Source organism: Poecilia latipinna, unplaced genomic scaffold, assembly GCF_001443285.1.
Source record: "Poecilia latipinna isolate Pla-1442-1.1 unplaced genomic scaffold, P_latipinna-1.0 Scaffold4504, whole genome shotgun sequence".
Classification (NCBI taxonomy): domain Eukaryota; kingdom Metazoa; phylum Chordata; class Actinopteri; order Cyprinodontiformes; family Poeciliidae; genus Poecilia; species Poecilia latipinna.
This window is the reverse complement of record NW_015117120.1, coordinates 1-22,684: the sequence shown is the minus strand read 5'-3', so window position 1 is coordinate 22,684 and position 22,684 is coordinate 1. Positions and strand designations below refer to the sequence as shown.

The 22,684-nt window shown below is 39.1% G+C and overlaps 1 protein-coding gene across 2 annotated transcripts; it reads left to right on the top strand.

Moving 5' to 3' along the window:
* Positions 1-141: 141 nt before the first annotated feature.
* Positions 142-22,586, top strand: LOC106942730 (serine/threonine-protein kinase LMTK2-like). Of its 2 annotated transcripts, XM_015026066.1 has the most exons (15): positions 142-679; positions 5,883-6,016; positions 6,102-6,255; positions 6,443-6,519; positions 6,745-6,863; positions 7,733-7,820; positions 11,232-11,362; positions 14,179-14,263; positions 15,924-16,045; positions 16,845-16,994; positions 17,105-20,075; positions 20,307-20,439; positions 20,518-20,748; positions 21,302-21,334; positions 22,508-22,586. In XM_015026066.1, the coding sequence occupies exons 1-15, from the start codon at positions 574-576 to the stop codon at positions 22,534-22,536; spliced, it is 4,563 nt and encodes a 1,520-aa protein (XP_014881552.1). In that variant the 5' UTR covers positions 142-573; the 3' UTR covers positions 22,537-22,586. The 2 variants fall into 2 exon arrangements, with proteins under 2 accessions (XP_014881552.1, XP_014881553.1); XM_015026067.1 differs by lacking the exon at positions 21,302-21,334.
* Positions 22,587-22,684: the final 98 nt, after the last annotated feature.

Below are 22,684 nucleotides of genomic sequence, written 5' to 3'. Positions count from 1 at the left end.
TGGGAGTAAAAGACTTTCCTCTGCTTTGATACAAATCAGTGAATTCGCTTGACTGATAAGAAAACTACACGCTGATTGGCCATACAAGTACAAGCTAAAGGCATTCTTCCTTTTGATTGGTTTAGGTAACTGCCAGTCACATGGATTTTTACGCCCCTATTCTGTGATGTACAGGAACATGGCGCTTTGGGGGAGAGGCGTTTCATGATACCAAAGGACTGTTGATTTATTTTTTCTGAGATTATGTTTATGTAAATAAGGCTTGGACGTTTTCATCAAATATGACAGTTCGCGAAAGGTGGCCGCTGTTTTTGGTCTCTATGGACAACGGAACGCTTCATGTCGGAGTTGCGTTTGCTGTCGTCAGCTGAAACTCCTAGCCTCGACATGCTAGCTCAAGCTAGTTAGCCCGGCGAGTAGCATCTGGCTAAAACAGCCCCAAAATGCGCTCTTATGTGTAGCTTACACTGACAGTAAATTGGTAATCAATGTTTAAATCACGTAATTCGGTATTATATCAGCCGTTTATTTAGGACAGTTTCAGTTGGCTAACATTTCGTTAGCTAAACTTGGATGATGGAGAGACGCCATGGGTCTGTGTTATTGCTGGCTACCTGGATTTTTCTGTCTGGATGTTGGCTCTCTGAAGCTTTCCCTCTTCGGGAAACTCGCAAAACAGGTAAGGCACCTGAAGACGAGTTTATTAACAAATGAATGGTATATGGTTTTCTTTACTTTGTGTTTATACGTAAACATGTCTACCAGCTATCATTTTCTGGAATGGTTACCTGCTGCTAATGATCAACTATAAAGCTAACGCCAGCATAACTGTTCTCTGGTAATTTGTGAAGATTGTTGGGCAGTGTGCGGGTAATGGTTTAAAAAAGAAACCGTTTTACTCGGTGGTTGAACAAACCCGTAAATATTTAAACAAAATTACGGCAAGAACGACACAATCAAGTGAAAGTCACGACCTGGCTAACTGACCACCTGAGAAGCTAATCATAAACAAACTTTCCCCGAATCTCTCCCCTAAGGGAAAGCACACGATATAATTGGATACATTTACCTCTGCTATCTATTTAACAGCAAGTCGCTTTATTGTGAGGGAAATTCTTAGATGTTGGTATAGATCTCGTCCAATATGTTCACATTTCAATAGCAGTTTATCACACATTCACGTTAACGTGAAAGAGCAAATAAGGTTGAAATTTTAAACATCTATGGTGTTTTAAATGATTTGTAATAGTCAGTCAAGAGATTTCATTAGTACTGTAGATTGTACTACATTCATCTTTCAAACAGTCTGTGTTGAAACAAAAATACATCCTGCTGACATTTTTCTTACAAACCAGATATTACAGCATATATGAAATGAATACATAAATCATTTTCAATTTTTAGATCTGATCTGGACGTTTTGTGGGCTTATGATATATTTATTCACTGATGTGTCACACCAGTAAATTGCTGTCATATGAGTTTTAAAACATTAACAGACTTTTTGGTTTGTCCTTTAAAAAAATATCTTCTCATCTAAACACCATTTTGGCAGCTTGGACTTTACAGTTAGGCTTTGCAATGTTAAATTGTAATAATATCATATGAGGTAGTGAATTATATGCTTATTTGTACTTGAAATGTAAAAATAAAACCCTTGAAGCTGCTTCCTGCAATTACAGATTAAAAGCTATTTTTGAGGAGATGCCACAGTTTGATCACAGTTTGTGTGTTTGGCCTTGCCTTTTAAATTGCACGATAATATGAAGATGGTAACCCATCACTCTAATTATTGGGTGTTTTATTATACAGTTGAATTACTGTGCAAACTAAGCATATACTCTGAAAGCAAAATGGTTATTTTCGAAGGTGAAGAAGTGGAATATTGCACTGAGCTTACGTTTCACCAACTGAACACAAAACTGAAGATGGAAAGACCCAAATACAAACGACAACTAAACACAGTTTTAGCAAAGGTTAGTAATGGCACCAAAATAGAGGAAAGTCATTCTTTGTTGATGTTCCTGGGCTTTAAACCTAGTGGATTGATCAGTGTATTTATGATGACACTGATTTGTTTAAGTAGCACCATTTGACTGAGAAAATTCTGAAAATTAAAACATTTTACACATTTTCCTAAATTTAGACCTTAGTCATCCAAAATTGATTCTGGTATGCACCTTCATTTTTTTGTGCGCTATTAAACAATCCCATGTTTCTATATCCTGACCCGTTTTTGTCTAGATTTATTGCAGAGTTGAGTTGATGATTGCCTACCAGCCTGGCTAAACTGTTTCCAGAATAATCACTTCAACTTTTATAGCACTGAGGATAGTTTACCTGCATCACATGTCTTTTCATGAGTGAGATCATATGACTGTTGTCTATTAAATTATTTATGAAATACATGTTTTGCTATCTCTTCATGTGCTAATTTGCTTGCATCATGACACTCCTTTTCAACACCTGTAAACTTGTGCAGATTTTATAGTGATTTGTATATTCAGCGGATAAGTCAAATAGATTGAAAATCACAGGTCATCTTCAGAATCCCATGAGTCTAGTTTCAGGAAGTAATTTCAGTGTTTTCTAGATTACGTCGGTAATTTTTCATCAGTCCCATTCCCTCCAGTTTCTCAGAATACCGCATTAAAAAAATATATATATAAATAATGTGAAAAAGTTAAACGGTGGACCTGTAATGTGTAACCGCAATGTTTTCTAATCTTATCAGCCCCTATCAATGATTAGCAGCAGTGTTGTTTGCTCAGTTATAATGTAGCATACAGGAAAGAAAGGCTGCAGTATGAGCCCGCTGTTTATGGTTTTATCACCCACAACCTTTCCCTCGCCACTCCTGTTTGGCCTACACCAGCCGGTGCATAAATTAAACGGTACAAGTCCATAATTCTTCATTGTTACAGTTTGAATTTAGCTGAAGAACATGGATGTGGATGCACTTAAAAATAATTAAAACTACTGGCTTAGGTATTCATTAGCAAATGTATTGCCTTAGTGACCTGTTTGGTCCTTTTAGTGTAAAGTAAAAGTACAGTTATAGATTTTTGTGCCTCGTTTTGGGGCGAAGCCAGCTCATGCTGACATGTTTACCACAGGGAATGTTGGCTGTATTCCTTCACTGCCCGGTTATCTTGTTGCTTGATCACCAGTCAGTCAGTGAGGCTTGTTTCAGGCCTGTCTGTCTGTCATATTGCTGCCAGGGCATTGTTTTGGATGGCTCGGAGTCAAATTGATGTTGACATCACCACAAGCCAACCAGGTTTCTGTCATTCTATTTATTTATTTATTTATTTATTTATTTATTTATTTATTTATTTATTTTTCTGGACAACAGAAGCATGAAAAATATTTGGACTGAACACAACTCTGTGAAAATAATGTCTTGAAAAGAATGACCCGGCTAACTCTGGTAACACGGGCTTTGCTTTTGATTTATTGTAGCTGATCCCAGACTGACAAATCCTGAACCAGCCTGACAGTGCAGTTTTCTGCTCTCTGCCGACATCCTTTTATTTTTATTTATTTATTTATTTATTTATTTATTTATTTATTTATTTATTTATTTTTAGCAGTAAGCAGTTTTTTTTTCTTTTTTTTAAAAGTCTGTTTTAAAAAAATGGGTCAGCTTCTCCTCTGTGAGAATCACTACTGAAATATGCAGTACAGCTGAAATAAGACATGACATCTCCCTACAGTGTTGGTCCTAGAAAAACCATCTTTGTCTTAGAACTCTGTCAAATCATGATAGGAACCCATGACTCAAATAAAACCTAATAAAGAAGAAGTGATCCCATGCGGAGGGGCAGCGACCCGGCTCCTGTTGACTGCTGCTGCAGCATCTCTGGGGGTCCTGGACTTCCTTGTCACTTGTTGCTATGCTGGAAGACACAACAGGGTGTTTGCACTGAAACCCTTCCTACAATTAAGGCAATTTTTCCACTAGGTTGTTTTGAATGTAATCCTTTGTGACATTAAAGAGCCATTTAGAAATTGTATGCATTTGGTTTTACCATCCAGTATTCACACAGTATCCATTTCGCAGTCTTGTTCAACAGGTTCAATTGGAAGTATAATCCAGTAATTCCTATGCTTATGAAAACAATGTTCTGGTTTAACGTTCTAGCTGACCTGCCTTTCGTTATGATGTTAAAGGTGCTTGAGTCTAGTAAAGATATCGTTGAAACGGTAATTCTTTGCGGTAATGCTATTGGAAAAGTGAGACTGTGTCATATACTAGTATGCACTTGTCTGTGATTCACGAGGATGATTTGTTTTAGGTAACAATCCCAGTTTCAGCTTCTTAGAACATTAGAATATTACACATGAACGATAAAAAAAAAATAGAAAAAAAGGATTTAAAAAAAAATACATGATATAGCCACATTAAAATCCTATGTTCTGTAGCCATGGGATGTAGCAAGCATGTGAAAGGATGGGTCTGTTCTGAACAGTTTTCCATTCACGAAAATATTATTTTTTTAGAATTTAGAACCTCAGAGTACAAAGTTAAATAAAGTACCCTCGCTTTACAGTGTCAGTATTTACGCAACTGTTTAAAACTAAAGCGTAACATGAGCTAATTGTTGTTTTTCTCTTTTTAAACGGAGTTGCAGTTTTTCATTCTTAAGTTAAAGTAATTGAGCAACAATCATTGCATTTTTGTAATCGCATTTCAAATAGGAAATAAATAATTGCTACATTTAAAAGTACTTTCCAATTAAACATTTATTTAGTTGAACATGAATATTTTAAAGCTTTACAATAATAGATGGCACTCCTGACTTTTAAAGTGCCTGTTTTTTATTTATTTATTATTTTTTTATTTATGTTTACTAAATTTAAAATATTTACAAACTAACAAATGTTTAAGGACAAGTAGATGAGCTCATGGGTAAATGGATGAAACCTTGCAAAATATCTGTTTGTCTGAAAAAGAGTTGGGACTAACAGTGAAGTATGGATTAGATCATGTTTGGCTTAATCAAAGTCCAGACTCCACTGGTGGTAATCAGCCACACTTCTCAGGTTTCTGTTTGTATAAATGCAGCCATGTATAGTTTTCTTTCAGTCCTCCCTTACTTTGTGTTGGTCTGTCAGTATCACAAAAAAAAAAAAAAATCAAATTAAATACATAAATTCTTTGTGCAGGGATGTAGGTAAACACACAATATTCACCTCTGTAACAGCTACTCGTTCGTCTTCCAAGTCATATCAAAAATTTTATTTTTTTTAAATTTTTTTTTCTGTCGTATTTTGAGATTCACCTCTGTGTGTATATAATATGCTTGAAATTTCTTTTACCAGTTGTGCTAAAATGGAAAAGGCTGATTTTTGTGATGCGGGCCCGGCTGCAGTCTAGAGGCTGAGAAGTGCAGCGGGTGGGCTGAAAGGCTGTTGTTAAAGCTGCCAGTCGAATTGCTAGGCCAGCAGCATCCTCGCTCGAGAAACCCCACACCTGCTGTCACCGCTGCTGCACCATCAGCTGCTGATGGGCCCGTGTGGACACCCCCACAACTGTCTCTCCGAATGTCTCTGAACCAGAAGCCGGATGGTCGGGACTAAAAGCTTCGACAGTTCTTATGTTTGTGGATAATGTGCACTTAGAAATATAAGTATGTAGCACTGCACAGTGTTTTGGTTTGACATTGCCTTTTTTGCGTGCAGTCGGGCGGCTGAGCTGCAGGAGTTTCGTGATCAGATGATCAGTCTATTTTTGTTTGTCTTAAGCAAACCTTTGTTGTGGGTAGATTTAGATAAAAAACTGCTCTTAGGTGCTCTGTTTCTTTCTTTTTTTTTATTACAGCCAAAATTGTATTTATTTATTTTTTTTTAATTTCTTTTATCTATTTTTGTCATTTCAGATGGACACACAGGGGACGCTTTGCCTGTGTCTCTCTACCTGCCCTTGATCGTGTCATTAGTTGTGCTTGTGGCTCTGGTGGTGGTGCTAGTGAACTGCATGACCTGCTGCAAGGAAAGAGAGATCGACTTCAAGGTGAGAGAGGCGGCTGGCAGGTTGTCACAAGAGCACAATTCCTCCTAATTTAATTAATTAATTAATTAATTTCTCCTTTGAGCAGGAGTTTGAGGACCACTTTGATGATGAGATCGACTTCACTCCGCCAGCAGAGGACACGCCTTCTATGCAGTCTCCGGCTGAGGTTTACACCCTCGCTGTGTCTCCCGTGCCACTGCCAGGACCCCCGCATCTGCAGCCTCTGGCCAGCATCACAGGTCAGATGAGCAATAAGCAAAAACACAAATACTGGCAAAGCCAGGCTTAAATTCTTTACATTACACCTACTTGAACTTTGTCAACCCTTTTTGGAAACACATTTCTCAACAGGTTTTACATTTTTAAGTATGACAAGCAAAACTTGTGTACAGTCAGTTTTGATTTGGTTTCTGTTTGGTGTTTCAGAATCATCAAGTGGTTTCAAAGTAGGACGCCACAGTTTGAGTTACATCCAGGAGATTGGAAATGGCTGGTTTGGTCAGGTAAGATGTTTTTTTTTTTTTTTTTTTTTTTTTAAGTTTGAGCTTAGCATTTTATCTTGCTGTTTTTCTTATTTTTGTGCAGGCAGCATTTTTCATGCTAATTGGTGATTAATGTATTTGGTAGGGAGTTGGGTAATACAGGGAATAAAATGTAAATGTTCTCAGTTGATGTTTGCTCGTTTCACAGGACCCCTAATTATTTAGCTTGTGTTTATTTGCTGTCAGGTCCTGTTGAGTGAAATATACACAGACCCTGGGGGAGCCAGAGTGGTGGTAAAGGAGTTGAAAGCAAGTGCCAGTGCTAAGGAGCAGAATGACTTTTTGCAGCAGGGGGATCCATACAGGTAGATGAACGAAGTAGTCATTTTAAACACAATGCATTTTTGTTGATTTTGGCTCTTTTTTTAATGTGCAAATTTTTTTTTTATTATTATTATTAAAAGTGATCACACAAACGTGTTGATCAACAAAAATAATTTCACTTCACTCATGCAGTTGAATACAGTATGTTCACTTCATCTTAAAAAAAACTCTTCGATGTTTAAAACAAATTGAAGATTTATGAAATTAAACAAACGCCATTCTTTTAAGTATCCATCACTATTTCTTAGCTTTAATCTCAAGAAATAATTGTCAAATCATGAACAAGTTACATCAAAACAGAGGGGAAGCTGCTACTTCAACAAACTCCTCCATACTCAAAGATCTTCTATTCATGCAAGATGTGCTTCTACTAAAGATTCTAGCCTCAGAGGCTGAGTAAGATACTTCTAGTCTAAAGATAATCATACGTGCCCCTTGAAAATTGATTTATTGATTTTTCATAAATATGACATTTTGCTACTGAGTCCTTGAAGTCATTTTTAAATCCTAAGATTGTACCCTTTTTAAAATATGTAATCGCATGGAAAGTGTATGCAATAAATTTCAGTAAATGCGCTATTATTATAAACCCAATGAGTAATCATGACAAATTATCAACAGTTTTAATTTTAAATACCAAACTACTGATTATGTTGTCTTTTTGTCCATATTTGAACAGTAGTACCAGTGTTGGCAGCACCCTCTGCCTTTTCTTCTATACATTGCACAATATTTTATCACATTTGAAAACACAAAATAAAGCTGTACAGCTTCTTTCTTTGTTCCTTTCTTTCTAGCCTTATTAATGAGACTTTTTTTTTAACCCTTTGTGTTTGGTTGTTGTTTTCAGAGTGCTGCAGCATCCAAACATCCTCCAGTGCCTCGGACAATGCGTCGAGGCCATCCCCTTCCTGCTTGTGTTTGAGTATTGTGAAATGGTGAGTGAAGATGTGCTTTCCGGTCGTCATAAATAAGTTAGTTACTAAAGAAAGAAAGCAACTAAATGAGATAAAATCCAGATAAATATGCATTTTTGAATTGAAGTTTTTTTTTTTTTTTTTGACATTTGTCTTTAGATTTTTTTGTGTGATTACTTTTGTCCAATGCTTCATTATATATATAAAAAAAAAAAAAAAAAAAGTGAATTAACTGATCATTTTGAAGCGTTTTCTTGAGCTTGTATAATAACAAGGACTGTTCAAATTCTCAGAAGTGACTGCTGTTTTGGACCATGTAGATTAAAAGCTTAACATATTAATCCCAAATTGGACCTCCCACCTACTGCACACACTGATTTCCCTCATTGGTCCTCATGGTCATTTGCTCACGTCTTTCACGGAGCGCACAACACAGCCTGAACAAACTTAAGGGAGTACCCTTCCCTTCCCTCTCCAATCCCCTCCTTCAGCCAGTTACATAGTTACAGTAAGCCCTGGACTTCTCACATTCCCACCTCACCCAGTAAAGCAACAGGCTCCATTTACGCTCCTCTGGTGTCAGCTCTACCAGTTGCTGTGTTTGTGCATTTTTACGGCCAACCCTTTATGGTCGTTGGCAGCTGTTGAATGAATTCTTAAGAAAACGAAGCTGTAGCTAAAGAAACGTGCAGTAATGGTTACAAACAAACCCAAATGTTTGTTTGTTTTTTTTTTTCTTTTTTTGGGGAGTGAGGGTTAGATCAACATCCCATTTGTCTGCTGTATTGTCAGCGTTTGTTGGGTTGCTTACTGGCTGTGTAGTCTGCTAAATTAATACAATCAAATGTCTTCTTTTTTTTTTTTTTTTTTTTCTTCTCATTTCTCCAACCCGTTTAACGACTTAAGCCGAGTCCAGTTGAATTTGTCTGGCCAGGGGTTGCGTCATCTCATTTGGGCCGGGGTATTGTCAGCTGCCCACACTTGGCATAAGTCATAAGTTCTGGCATTGTGGTCTTTCTCAGCCAGCTCCAGTAATCCCTCTGACAGCACATGGAAATAAGTCGAGGTGAATAACTTGCCACAAGTCATTAGGGAGAGGAAGAGTAGGTCCTGTATGTTGAGGGTGATAATGTGTGAGGGTAGCACAACTGAGTGATGTGCACACTCGTTATCCCTCGCTGGATAAAGATTTGTCATTGCTTCAAGATGGAGCTGGACTTGCACTCTGGATATTTTCTTTCTTTAAGTGAATTCGGTTGGCACCTAACATCAAAGAGCTGAAGTTCTTTGTTAGTGTTTAAGGTAAAATTGTCTTCTCACTACTTAAAGGCTGCATCAGTCATCATCTAGATGTCCAAACATGAAATTTGACCCTACAGCGGCGATGTGAACAAGTTGAATCCTGAAAAAAACCAATCAAGTGTGATGTTTCTTCTGTCAAGCTGTAGATTGATGGCGGGTTGTTTTTTTTTTGTTTGTTTTTTTCTGTTCTACATCAACCATGCTGGGTAACCCAAACTCAAAGCATTTGGACATCAAAATACATCAAACAACTGTTGCTGTGGGCTCTAAAATATCAAGTGATGTCAATTGAGTGACGATCTTTAAGTTTGCGGCCAGGAGTCGGGATGTTTGACAAAAATGCCTCCGTGTTTCATGCCGTGAGGCAAGCAGCACCCGAGATTGGCTTTTAAAATTTGTCCACGCAGTTTATCGTTATCAATAATAAATCATGCTAAAAGAAGCCAGGGGAAGAAGCCATTCTTTAGCAGTCTGAATACCATGCAGAAATTCCTCAACATCTTTTAAGATGCAGTTTCTTTTCAAACATCTTCCTACATCTTTGTTCTTCTACATACTTTATTTTTAAGCAATTTTGAGTCATATTTTTTACTCTGTAACAACTCCCACACCAAAGAATGTTGTTTACAGAACCTCATAGTGCTTGGGTTTATAAATTTTAAATAGATTTTTTCAGTTTCTGATCAACTCAAATCCACTAACTGCTGATCTATCAGCGAATCTCTTAATTGCTTTTTTTTTTTTTTTTTTAATCTTGGGGTATAATTTAATTAGTCACCATTTCAAAACTGACCTTCTGATTCGTGATTGCTTACATTTCCCGGTAGCCCTCGGTGATCTATTAACTTAGGTAGACGCTGCAAATAGGCTTACGGTAATTTCTAAAATACCTCCAAGTCTCCAAAATGGCATCCCGAGTTGCCTCAGAAAATACCTGGAATTCATTTTTATGTTCATTTTTGTAACTGGATACTGTAGCAGCCAAGCTAAACTTGAACTTAGTACATGCTTGTACTTTTATTGTTTTGTTAGTAGCATGTTTCCTGGAACACAAACTTCATAACCTACTCCTAAAGATTCACAAGTGAAGGTAGACTAACGACTACGTTTATATACTTTGAATGCAGCTTTAGAGTTAAGACTTTCTACGAAAGCCCTGCTGGATCTTCTGTGTATACAGAGCCAAGCAAAGGCGAACATACGATTTTCCATATTTGTCACGTTATAATTCAATGTGTTTTATTAGAGTTATGTGTCAGACCGACAAAGAAAAGTGTGTAATCGTGAAGTAAACTCAATTAATACTTAGAACTGAGCTCATATGACTGATTTTAAAGGAACTAGACAGCTTGTTGCAAAAGATACTCCTTGTAAACGTTAGCATGTAAACTCAAACAGTAAAGATATTTGCATGTTTAGCTAATTTAAGGGAATTTCTCTTAAACCGACTGTTTTGCACATTTTAGCAGGCTTTTTTTTTTTTTTTTTTTTTTCCAAAAGAAAGTTTTAAGGGGTTTCACAAGTAAAAAATTTACGTTTTGGCAGTCACTTTCTGTTATACTTTAATGAATGACAGACACAGATGTGCTACGAGGCTGGGCCTGAGCGCTTGTTGAAAGTCAAATTTACTGACTCTTTGGCATACCCCCCAGAGGTTAACTATTTGTTCCCGGTGCACCACATGATTGACGTCTCACTGCTCTGTCGTCACGCCGCTCCGGCAAACCGCAGGGTTAATTTTCCAAATAGTTTCTTTATCATTTTGAATGTGAATATTTCCAGTTCATTGTATTGGCGATGAATAATTGTCCAGACGAGATGAGTACGCAGTAATTTCTCGATCTGACCGAGACCACTCTTATTTATAAATCTGTGACACAGCACTGAGAAGCACTGAATTGTGTTACCCTTATTTGGCTGTCTCACCCTGGGCTGTGAGAAGTGCTGAAAAGACAAGAAGCGGGGAGTCTGCTGCCCCTTTGTGGCAGCGTCTGCACACTGCATTTTATTGGCATCTCTTGCCTTTTTTTTTTTTTTTGTAATAATTTACAGAATATTTCTCTTTCTGGTCAGTTGTTTGCTTTGAATGGGTTAACTGCTCTTTGTGTGCGTCTTTGCTTGTTGCTGCAGGGGGATTTGCGAAGCTATCTATCTCAGCAGGATTGGACGTTGAGAAACGCTGAGTTGCTGCAGCTGCAGAGGATGGCCTGCGAAATTGCTGCTGGTGTCACTCACCTTCACAAACACAACTTCCTGCACAGGTAGCACTTCAGAACTGCAACACTTAATTAAGCGCACACAGTTTTGATCCGCTAAGCAAAGCAATGTGTTTCTTTCTTTTTTTTTCTTTTTGTGCAGCCACTGTTTAGGGTATTGCTTACTTTGTCAGCGACAGCAGCTGTGTCAGCATTGTTTTGTAGTTTTTAAAGATTGTGATTATTTACTTTTATTTTGAGGTCTTTTAAAAAAAAGAACAAACTTCAAATATGTTAATATTTACCTAATCAGTAAGTTTTGCTACTTTGATTTCTAAAATAATTAATTTTACAAGGTATTTAAAGTGTCATGTGGTAAGTACACAGTCATAAAAGTTGGTGGAAATGATTACGAAGACGTAGACCGACAGTCAGTTTTACTTGCCTACTGTCTGTCCAACCAGTCTCAGGAGTACAGGTGTTCTCCAAAAAAGGTTTGTACAGCGGAGCGGCCGCGTTTCGTTTTCATTTTTACCACAGCCAGCACTGGTTGGGTTCCCCCACCTCATACCCCTCCACCCCCGCCAGCAGGGGTGCAGGGAGATGTTAAGAACTCGGGGATCGCAGGGTGGGGTGGGGCTAGCATACGATGCTCAGCTCATCAGCTCTATTTTGCATGCTCAGAATAAGCTTTGAGGGTTCCAATTACACAGCTCCAATGCATTGCCACAGTGTCAGCTGTCCGCTGCCAGAGGGATATGATGATTCTGCTCTTTGCATGTAAAGGGATATCCTCATATTGGGTGTTGTGGTTTAATCCTTGTTACAACTCACAGAGAGGTCTACACGATTTCCTCAGCGTTGACTCGTTTCATTTTCACTAGTGAAAATGGTTCTTTGACAGGTTCAACTCAAAACGTTTAAAAAAAAACAAAAAAAAACTAACTCATTATGCGAACTAAAAAAAAGGACACAGTGTGCAGCTTGATGAAACTGTATATAAGAGGGTAAGCGCTTGGTGCAGCAACACAGACACAAAACCCCTCGGGACAAGTGCTGTGTGGGCCGACGTCCCAGGCTGAAATCTCAGCTTTGCTATGCAGGGATAAGAATGGAGGTGCAAAAGAGCAAAACCCAATCAGCAGCTTGTCTCATTAATAAATTCCTTTTTGGAAACTTTAAAATGTTTACATTTTTTAAGTGTGGGATCTCTTATGAATCAATATTTTTCTTTTTTTTTTTCTCTTTGGCAGTGTACATTAAATTCAATCGGAGTAATATTCTTAAACGTATTTATCCAGTGCCGAGAACTCTTTCACCTGTAGTCAAAACATTTCTCAACCAAAAATAATCTTTACACAACAGAAGGCAGCACTATGTCACCTGCTAGTTTTTTCAGCTGCCATTTCAAACTTCAACTTTGACATTTGTCCGTCGTCATCCTGGGCTTTTTTTCCCAGCTAGAAGTGACCGTGTTTGGCTCAAATGATGCAATTGAAACTTTAAATTTGGCTCAGTTTAAAAGAAATCCCTGAAACTTAACATTGAAATAATTAAATCATTTTTGAAATAATTAAATTAAAGATTGAAATAATTAAATCATTCCAGTAATGACCAAGAAAAAGAAAATAAAAATTGGTCATTACTGGAATCTTTTGTTTTTGTCATTGGACTTTTTTCAACTCAAATCTTTTGGAAATGGCTTCTTAAAACTATAAATATGACATTGCTTGAATAGGTAAAATAATTGCTTTTATTCACAATCAGTTGAATTTTTATCTTGATTTTAGGATGCACATATGAGCTTTTTGTTTTTGCATGAAAGCATCGTCAGGTGTTGGATGGGTGGAGGGAATATTTTATTCCATAAATGTTTTGCTTTTTAGACATGATTTAAAATGACTTTTCAACTCAACCACTAATGCCACCAAATTATTTACAAGGAATGTATGTCTGAAAATTAGTTTTTTAGTAATTTTTTCTTTCATGTTATGTTGTTTTACACTTTTGTTTAATATTGCACTTTTAAAAGATGGCATCCGTAACTTTTTTTTTTTAAATTGTCATCTAAACTAACAATTTTCTTTCAAAATGTGCCACTTGGTTAATATTATTTTTCAAGAAGTGATTTGAGTGACCCAAGTATTGCTGAACCCGAGAGTGTAGCTGGGTTTTGGAATGAGTCCACAAATACCTCATGGGTATTGAAGTGATCGCCTCTTCACCATATAACAGACTTGTAGGGCCAACATGTTGAACTTGTTCCCCTCCTTACTGTGTCACTAACATGTTGACACGTTAACCAACAGCGGAGGACAGGAGTGCTTCAAAATGCATCTTCATTTATCTTTTCAGAGGTTTCTGCAGGACAGGTTGTTAGCTAGGCTATGCATGTACGCACAAGGATATTGGTGTCCACAGCGTCTGTCATTGGGTGGTTTAAAAAAAGGACTCTGTGTACCAAGAACGCCGGTGAGGCAGAGAGTAACAGGAGCCTGCCTCTGGATTCGCTGTGAATGAATGCTTAATGTGCAGAACCTCTGAGCTGGACGCCCTCTCCTGGCAGACCGACAAAAGCTCTCGGTCCGTTTCCTCTCCAGAAGCAACATCCTGTGCCCAAGCCAAAAAAAATAAAAAATAGCTCCCGTAAGAGTTTAATGAGAAGAGTGGGGAAAAAGGAGAAGCCACTTGTACTGAATTCCTGTGGGCACCCAAATCATTTGTGATTCTTGAGAGACGCCCCTCTAGAACCATTCCGTGGTAATCTCTTACAACCAGATGAGCAAAGCTTGTATAAAAACCGACACTTAAAGAAAGAAGCGAGATTGATCTTAGTAAATATTTAATGCTTTTTTTGTGTGTGTGTGTGTGTGTTCTCACAGTGATTTGGCCCTAAGGAACTGCTACTTGACCTCAGATCTTACAGTTAAAGTGGGAGACTATGGGATCGGACCCTACAGATATAAAGTAAGGACATTCATGGTTTGTTATCCTCTGTGCATAATTACTGTAATAATCTGCATACATTTTTTTTTTTTTTTCATCTAATGCTAACTAATGACATTCCTTTTCACAGAAACACAGCTTTCATAGGTTCACTTGGATTTTTTAATACTGTTTGCAAAATAGTCTTTGCTTATCTGAAATTTGAGTTTATGATCATATGTAATTTATTAGTATTCCTCACAAATGAAGAAGTTGTCATGACAAGCTAAGATTCAGTCCCAAATATGCTGTATAAACAACTTCTTCCGAACTATAATATGTAGTTAAATAAAACACTATTTCATCTATAATGCATGATTTACATTATTTTTGTCGCTGTGTCCCAGTCACCAGTGATGTTTAGGACGTATGTACTTTCCTTGACAGTGGCAGATTTTTTATTTTTTTATTTTTTTAAATCCCAGTAGTAGTTTATAAAGGTCGGTCAAAATGCACTCCTCCAACTCGAGAGGAAAATGGGTGAAAATGCTAATATATATTAACAAGGCATCCCAAAGGAAAACCAACAAGCTTCAGTCCTAAACTTATATCCAAGTTGACACGTATAACCAAGGAATTCCCCATGGTTCTCCTCCACATTACATTTTCTCAGTTGTTTGAAGAAGTGCTAGGCTAATGCTAGCATGTTTACTTTCTGTTTTAATATGACTTTTTGTTAATTCGGCATGTGATATTTCAGTATAGTTCATCGTGTAAGGACAAAATGTCTTCAAAAAGTTCCCATCCTTCATGAACTTGGTGCTTGAATTTGAACATCATAAAATTTAACGACTGATGTTTCAGCTTGTCTAACCAAGCCGGAAAAGGAGATGCCACAGCAAATGTAGTTTTGTTCACTCTGAATGTTATTGGAAAGGATGAAATATCTCTAGATTTTTAGGAATAATCCAGATTCATTGGGTGACCAACCTATGTGCCTGACCTAAAATACACTTCAGGAGAATGTACTTGTGGATATTCTTTTGGTTTTTGCAAAGTTTAAATATTTCATAGTTGTATTCTGTTGTCAAATGTTTTTAAGTTATTTGTAGGTAGTCCCTGATAATGTGCTCTATAAAATACCAAAAACACATGTGCTTTTTTTTTTTTTGGTGGGTCCTATTGGAAGATGATGTGATAATCAAAACTTGGACCATTCATCCTTTGGTTTAGTTTTTGTGTTTTACTCGTAGCTAAATCGCTGTCATAACTACATCAAAACCTGGCTGGGTTTCATAGCTGAAGAAGAATCTCAATCTCTGCTATTTTTACCCAGGCGAGCGCACAGAAAATAACTGCGTTCAGTCTGAGACGAAACAAATGTCCCCTTTGATCAGACATGGGATACATTTCACCGCAGAAATCGGATTGTCCTCTCTGTAACTTGACGTGCTGCATATGTCCTCAGCAGTTGGATCTACTGCATTCCTGAAATACAGCTTAGCCAGCAGTTATGCTGTCTGAATTTAATACTCATGAGGGAAGGTCACCCAGCGAATCTATTTCTGTAAGAAAACAGAGAGGCAATGTCAGGGTGTGCTGCCTCAACAGTCGCTAAATCTCTGCTCTTTACGATGCTTTTCGTTTAGGCTGTTATCCATATCTGTGTGATGCCACGTTTAAAACAATCCCATTTCTGCAGGACGATTACATCATCACGGAGGATGATGTGTTCGCACCCCTGCGGTGGCTGGCTCCTGAACTGGTGGTGGAGCGCCATGGGGGGGTGATTACGATGGAGCAGACAAAGGCCAGCAATGTGTGGTAGGTACACATATCTGCTGACCAAAAAAAACCTTTTGAAGAGTCAAAAAAAAAAAAAATCTGCCTGATAATGAGTTGATCACGTCTTTCTTCCGAGTTCTAGAAAAAACTGTTAAAACCTTCAGTGAATTGGATGAAAATGTTTGTAATGTATATTGCATATCAGTGTGTGCAATATTTATATCACAAAGGACTGTTTGAAGTTTAAGTAATTGTTTGCAACTTTATTCCTAGTGTTATCAACCTACATTTTTCATGTTATTGTAATATTTAGCCAGTTGCACAGTTGGAGTCTGAAAGCAGCAGATCCTGACGCTGGATGTAAGAGAGGAACAAGAATAATAGACAATATTATTACAATATTAGCCTTTACTATCGACGTTGCAAATTTTCTAACGTCAGGCAGGCCTATGTAAGATTTCCAACCCTGGTAAAAAAAAAATAAAAATAAAAAGACTGTATACCAGTTTGGATATAGAACCTAATAAAGACCACATGACTTCTTTTTGTCCTGTTGAAGTCAGTTAAGTGTTGCAAACATGCGAGTTAAAGTACAGATGGCAGATGATACTTTGTTCTAGATAGTATCGTGTTAAAAATTAACTTGTTTTTCCTTTCCTGCGACGGCAATAATGTGTCGTTTAAATACTGCTCCGCTTGGAAATGTTTCCAATAATTACCAGTGTTTTTATGTAACCTCATTCATTTAAATGCATTTGTTTCATGTTCATGTAATTTGCTGAGCAGCAAGTGTGTTTTATGGGGCTAACAGTAGCTGCCGCTCTTCCTCTGTTTGCAGGGCTTTGGGGGTCACATTATGGGAGCTTTTTGAGAATGCCACTCAGCCGTACCCACACCTGCATGACCGGGAGGTTCTACATCATGTAATCAAGGAGCAACAAGTCAAACTGTTCAAACCGCAACTAGAGCTTCCTTATTCTGACAGATGGTGAGACTTTTCAGCCATTGTCTGAGAGATTTTCCTCCCAAATAGAGTAGAAAAACAGTTATAAAGTCAGGAGAAAGTCTAAATGATTTATCTGTTTTTTGTACCTGCAGGTATGAGGTGTTGCAGTTCTGCTGGCTCTCCCCTGAGAAGCGGGCCACAGCCGAGGAAGTGCACCGTTTGCTAATCTATCTGCGAATGCAAGGCCAGAAGGACATGGAGGAAGATTTCGAGCAACGCTGGGATGCACTGAAGCCTAATCCCGTCACCCGACAGACTGCTAACCACTCGTCTTTCCCGATCCTGGACCAGTTTGCCGACGATGCTTTGCGACAAGAGATAGACGAAGTTTTGACCATTACAGAAACGAGCAAAGGTCTCAGCTTCGAGTACGTTTGGGAAGCAGCCAAGCATGACCACTACGACAGCAGCCACGGCCGATCAGACATGGACACTACCTTAAACTACCAGAGCATGTTCTTCCCTGTTTCTAGGGAGGACATCCAGGCTCATTTCCCCGATCCTCTACCCAGGGCAGGAGGAGCTGAAAGTGGGAACTCTGCATTAGGAGTTCCTGGGATTGTCCCAGTGTTTAATTCGCAGGAGTCATCAAACGGGAATGAATATTATATCCAGCTTGAGGAGCAAGGCGAGAGCGCTGACGGGGACGTTGAGAACGCAGAACAGGACATGGGCTTCACTTCTATCCAGAAAGACTTTGTTGTGCTTCAAGATGTCCGTCTGGACGAGTCGAGCACGGATGCTGACTTTTTCCACCAAAGCATCGACTCAAAGGATTCATATTTACCAGACAGCCACATCTGGTCATCTCTAGAAAACGACAGTCCGTACCACACCAACATTTTCACTGAAGAGGGGTCAAAGCACGAAGACTCCCCCTCCTGGAGGCAGAACTTTCTGGAGCTCCCGGAGCGCAGTGGGAACCCTTTTCTTGATGAAGCTTTGGAAGTCGAAGACGTGAACCCAAATCCGAGCTATTTTTTAGAGGAGGGGGACACCTGTCACCAGCCGGTTGCTATGGAAGGAGAGCAGGAAAACACGGATGCAAGGAGGCGTCTGGAGACTGAAAAACTGTCTGATAATTTTTTGTTTCTCAGAGAACAGAACCTGATGAAAGAGGACTCGAGCTTCTCAAATCCACTGCAGAACTTTCTCTTACCGGGCATTGTCCACGAACCCGAGGAAACATTCAAGATGAACTCCTGGGACAACTTCGACACTTTAGGCAGCTTAAACACAGCAGATACACATTTGAGTCCTGCAACAAGTAGCACAGCCTCAACAGGGGATTTTTTAGACTCTCCAAGCACCAACTTGGGGCCGTTTTTGATAGAAAATAAAACTCTGGTGCCTTCCATTACAGTGGTTGCAGATGACAAAACAGACAGCCAGGTGCCAGTCAGTAACGGTTCTTCCACTGAAGACCTCACTCTGCTCCAGTCCTCAGACAGGACTGCAGACTCCGGTTTCAATTCTACCTCACAGAGGTTTGAGCACATCACTAACAGTATGGATGGCCATATCCCTTTTTGCTCTGACAGTGCCACTACAGACTCTTTGTCCACAGATGCCAAAATCCCCAGCCTTGAAGATGACCACGAAGTCTCAAAGGTCATAGGAAGTGAAATGCCTGAAAATCTCCCAGTTCAAACAATCCCTTCTGAAAATGGACAGAACGATGACCTAACGAGCAACGACCTTCTGAGTGAGCTGATTGAGGACGCAGATCTAGACCTGGAAACAAATCTGTCTGATCAGGAAGAATCTTTCCTGGAGACTAACGGACACCCACTCGTTAGATCCTCTCTCCTCGTGTCCGGTCCTTCCTTGGATCAGATAAGCCAGGATAGCTTATTGGAAGACAGCATGTCCACCACCGTCCCGACGGTGGACAATTCAGCTGAAACGCCAGATTCTCTCGACTCTCTCGACATTCATCGGCTGGCGGAGCAGGCGGAGGAGCTGAAAGCTCAAATCTCCCAAAATAAACTTCAGCCTCCGTACAAAATATCAGACAGCGGCTATGAGACGGAGAACCTGGAGTCTCCCGAATGGAACTCGCAGCCCAACGTCGCAGACTGCTCCCCTGTGAAAAATGACGTTGGCGTTTCCATCGAAGAGGAGTCGGAAGAGCTTTGTGCTTCCACCAATTTGGTCCCCCCCAAAATAGTCATCTCTGAGGCTGTGGGTATGCTCGAAACTCGCGGTGTGGATCCAAGCGAGGATCACCGGCCAGACCACGGAGATCCTGCAGAAGAACCACTCACTGGTAGCAACTACAGAGACTCCGCCTACTTTTCGGATAATGAATCGGAACCAGAGAAAAAGGCAGAGGAGTCGACCGCAGGAAGTTCTGCAGAAGTCGCATGGATGAGGAACACTGAAGGTCAGATGCTGGAAGCTTACAAGGAAAGAGATATTGATGCTTTATTTTCCCAAGAAGATTCCTCTGCACCTGTTGATGTTGAGGACCTGCATCTAGAGGCGACTTCAGATATTAGAGAGGAGCTAAAAAGCGAAGTGGCAGAAGCTCACAATGGAAAAGAAACGGAAACGGAGAATCACCAGGACTCGTTTCCTGAAACACTGAGTCCGACAGAAGGTCTGGAAACCTCCCCTCTCCCATCCGATCCCGCCACAAAGCCGACACTAGAGGGCGCTGTTCACGCTAAACTGACCAGAACCTACGCCCACGACGGTCATAAAATCAAAGAGCCCGACGTGGAGGGCCGCTACCTGGGCAGGTGCGACGGTCCGGGTTTAGAAGGACAAGAAGACGGCGTCGACGCCGACGAGGAGGACGAGAACAGCGAGGACTCCGACGACGACATGCGCGCGTATCAGCTGCACAGCTCCAGCGAGGACAGCGAGGACGAAGTCGTGCACGCCGTGCCCATTATTGTGTCGGACGACACCAGCGGCAGGAACCTGAAGAGCCTGCTGAAACCGACCAACCTGAACATCGAAGCTCCGTCTTCCTCGTTTGCATCCAGGCACAATGCAGAGAACTCCAGGAGAGCGGTGTCGTTCTTCGATGATGTCACAGTCTACCTGTTTGACCAGGTAATGACAACTTAAATTTTATTTTGCAATTTTTTTTATTTTTTCTTAAATTCACTGAATAAATGTTCTGAAATTAAACGTTTTTTGTTTTTTGTCCTTGTGCATTTTTTTAATGTTACTACAAAAAGCTAGAACAGTTTAAGCCAGTCACACTTCTTGTACAGAGGTTCCAATAAAAGCGGAGCGCTCATTTGTGTCCTATTAATTGTTCTCTTACCTGTTGCGTTGCAGGAGACGCCCACTAAGGAACTGGGAGACCACTTGTCTGGTTTGAGCAGTCAGTCCCCAGAGCTCAGCAGCCCCGTGTCCACAGCCAGCTACCTGAACCGCTTTGCTAACTCTGAAAGCTCAACAGACGAAGAGGGTGAGGCGAAAACCTGGTATTCACTGTCACCGATTAACATGAATCCAATCTGCTAACGTGTTCTGTAACGTCTCTCAGGTGGTGGTTTTGAGTGGGACGACGACTTCTCCTCACCCGGACCTGCCTTCCTCTCCAAGAGTGACAAAGACCCCGTCTCTAAGGACGTGTCCTCTACTCCCCAGTCAGTCGGACGCGTGCTGCAGCCGAGCTGGAGCAGCTCCTCCACCTACTCCCGTTTCTCCATTTCACCGGCAAACATCGCCAGCTTCTCCCTGACGCATCTCACCGACTCCGACATCGAACAAGGAGGCAAGTTCAGCATCAGTCTTCCATCTTTGAAGACTTAAAGATGAAATCTTTTCTCAATCATTAGTTTTATATACAAGGTTTTTACCATTTGTTAGTCAATAGGCTACATATTTGATTAATTGATACATAGTCTCTAAATCTATCAAAAATTAAAACAGCTAAAATATAAAACCTTTACCCAGCTGAGAGTACCATCCCATTGCACTTAATATTAATCAGAATTAACAATTTTAATAATCGATTATTCTGACGGTTAATTTAATTCTATTTAAGAAATTTGCACATTCTGCAAGTTTTTCATTTGACCACTTGAGCCTTTTTCAGACGATGTTAAAAATACATTAAAACATGCACATAAACAAGTAATTACAGTTTTTAAAAAAGAAAATAAAAATGTTAACACTTGATCATTGTAGCAATTGATGCTAAAAAAAAAGATGTCTGTTTAGTTTTTGAATGAATAAATGAAAGGTTTTGTATTTTAAATTAAAAAATGTATGCATCTTTTTGTACAGTTTTGACTTTATTACTACTCTGACTGTTGTTCTTTCAGCAAATGTGCATTCTTGGAGTCTCTATACTCCAGGTAACTATTAACCGATTACTAAATTAGTTGACGATTATTTCTATAATCAATTTTTCACGATTGATTTGATTAATCAGCCCTAATCAAGTTGGTGTTTTTTTTTTTTTTTTTTTTTTTAGCAATTAAGATAATTGCACATGATCAATTATTCTATTTGTCAATCACACTGATATCTGTTTCCTAATGATTTCAATAAAAAGAACCCCAATCATACAACATTGTAATGTTTAAACCTCTTGATTTAAAATGATAATCTTTTTTTAAATAAAGCAAACAATCTAGACTTTTTCTAAGCTGATGGTGTTCTGCATTACAATACATTTACTGCATGCCCCCTTTCTGTCTAAGCAATCAAGTCAATTAGTTTTGAATGCAATAATTCCTTGTGTTATTTATACATGTGTTATATATACACACGTCTGTATGCTCTCACATGCCTAAATAGAAAAATCTGTCCCTTCTACATTTCTTCTCTGCTGTTCAATAATCCCACTCTACACTATTGCCTGATTTGACAGTCATATATTTTTTGTTCCATTTTATGATGTTGACATTCCTTCAAAAAGTTATTTTTTTAATTGTTTTCTACTATTTAAATTCATCTACTGTAAATTTGAGCTTACATGTGTGCTTTCTATTTTTGACGAGCCTGGTCAAAGTAATTGTTACTGATCTTTCACACTTCCAGACTCGGATATTACCCCTGCAAAAGTTCCAGGTTGCAAAATAAATAAATGTTTTTCTTCAAAAATATCACTAGAACCATAATTTAGGGTGTTATAAGTTTAGAAGGTTTATGAATATCTATGCAAGTTGTGAACAGAAGGTAATAGCGATTCATAGATTTTCTTTAAAACAATATTTGGATGCATAATGTTTCTATGATGGTCTTAAGAGTGTATTTGATGTCCAAAGGAGTAAAGGCGAGGTGCAAGACAAAAGCATTTACATATCTCAATATAATAGTTAATTAAAATATTAATTCACATTTTTCTCATTCTGACGTCTTTTGACTGTAAAATAGTCACATAATTTTTAAGCTTCACAATGACGCTGGTAAGAAAATGGGAGCTTGTTTTGGCTTCATTGAACACAGAAATCTTTATCTTGTTCAGGTTCAGGATCGCCGATGGATGTTTCTTGTGAGTTCATTCGTTGTTTCTTTCCCAACAGGAAGCAGTGAGGATGGAGAAAAAGACTAAGGCGACAAACGAAGGAACCGTTATCCGTAAACACTACTGAGGAATTAAGCTATGCCCGTCCCTTTTTTTTTTTTTTTTTTTGTGGGAATGTTGGGATGAGGACAGTTTGTGGAGCGCTCGCCTCAGGCAGAACCGTTCTCAGAGGAGT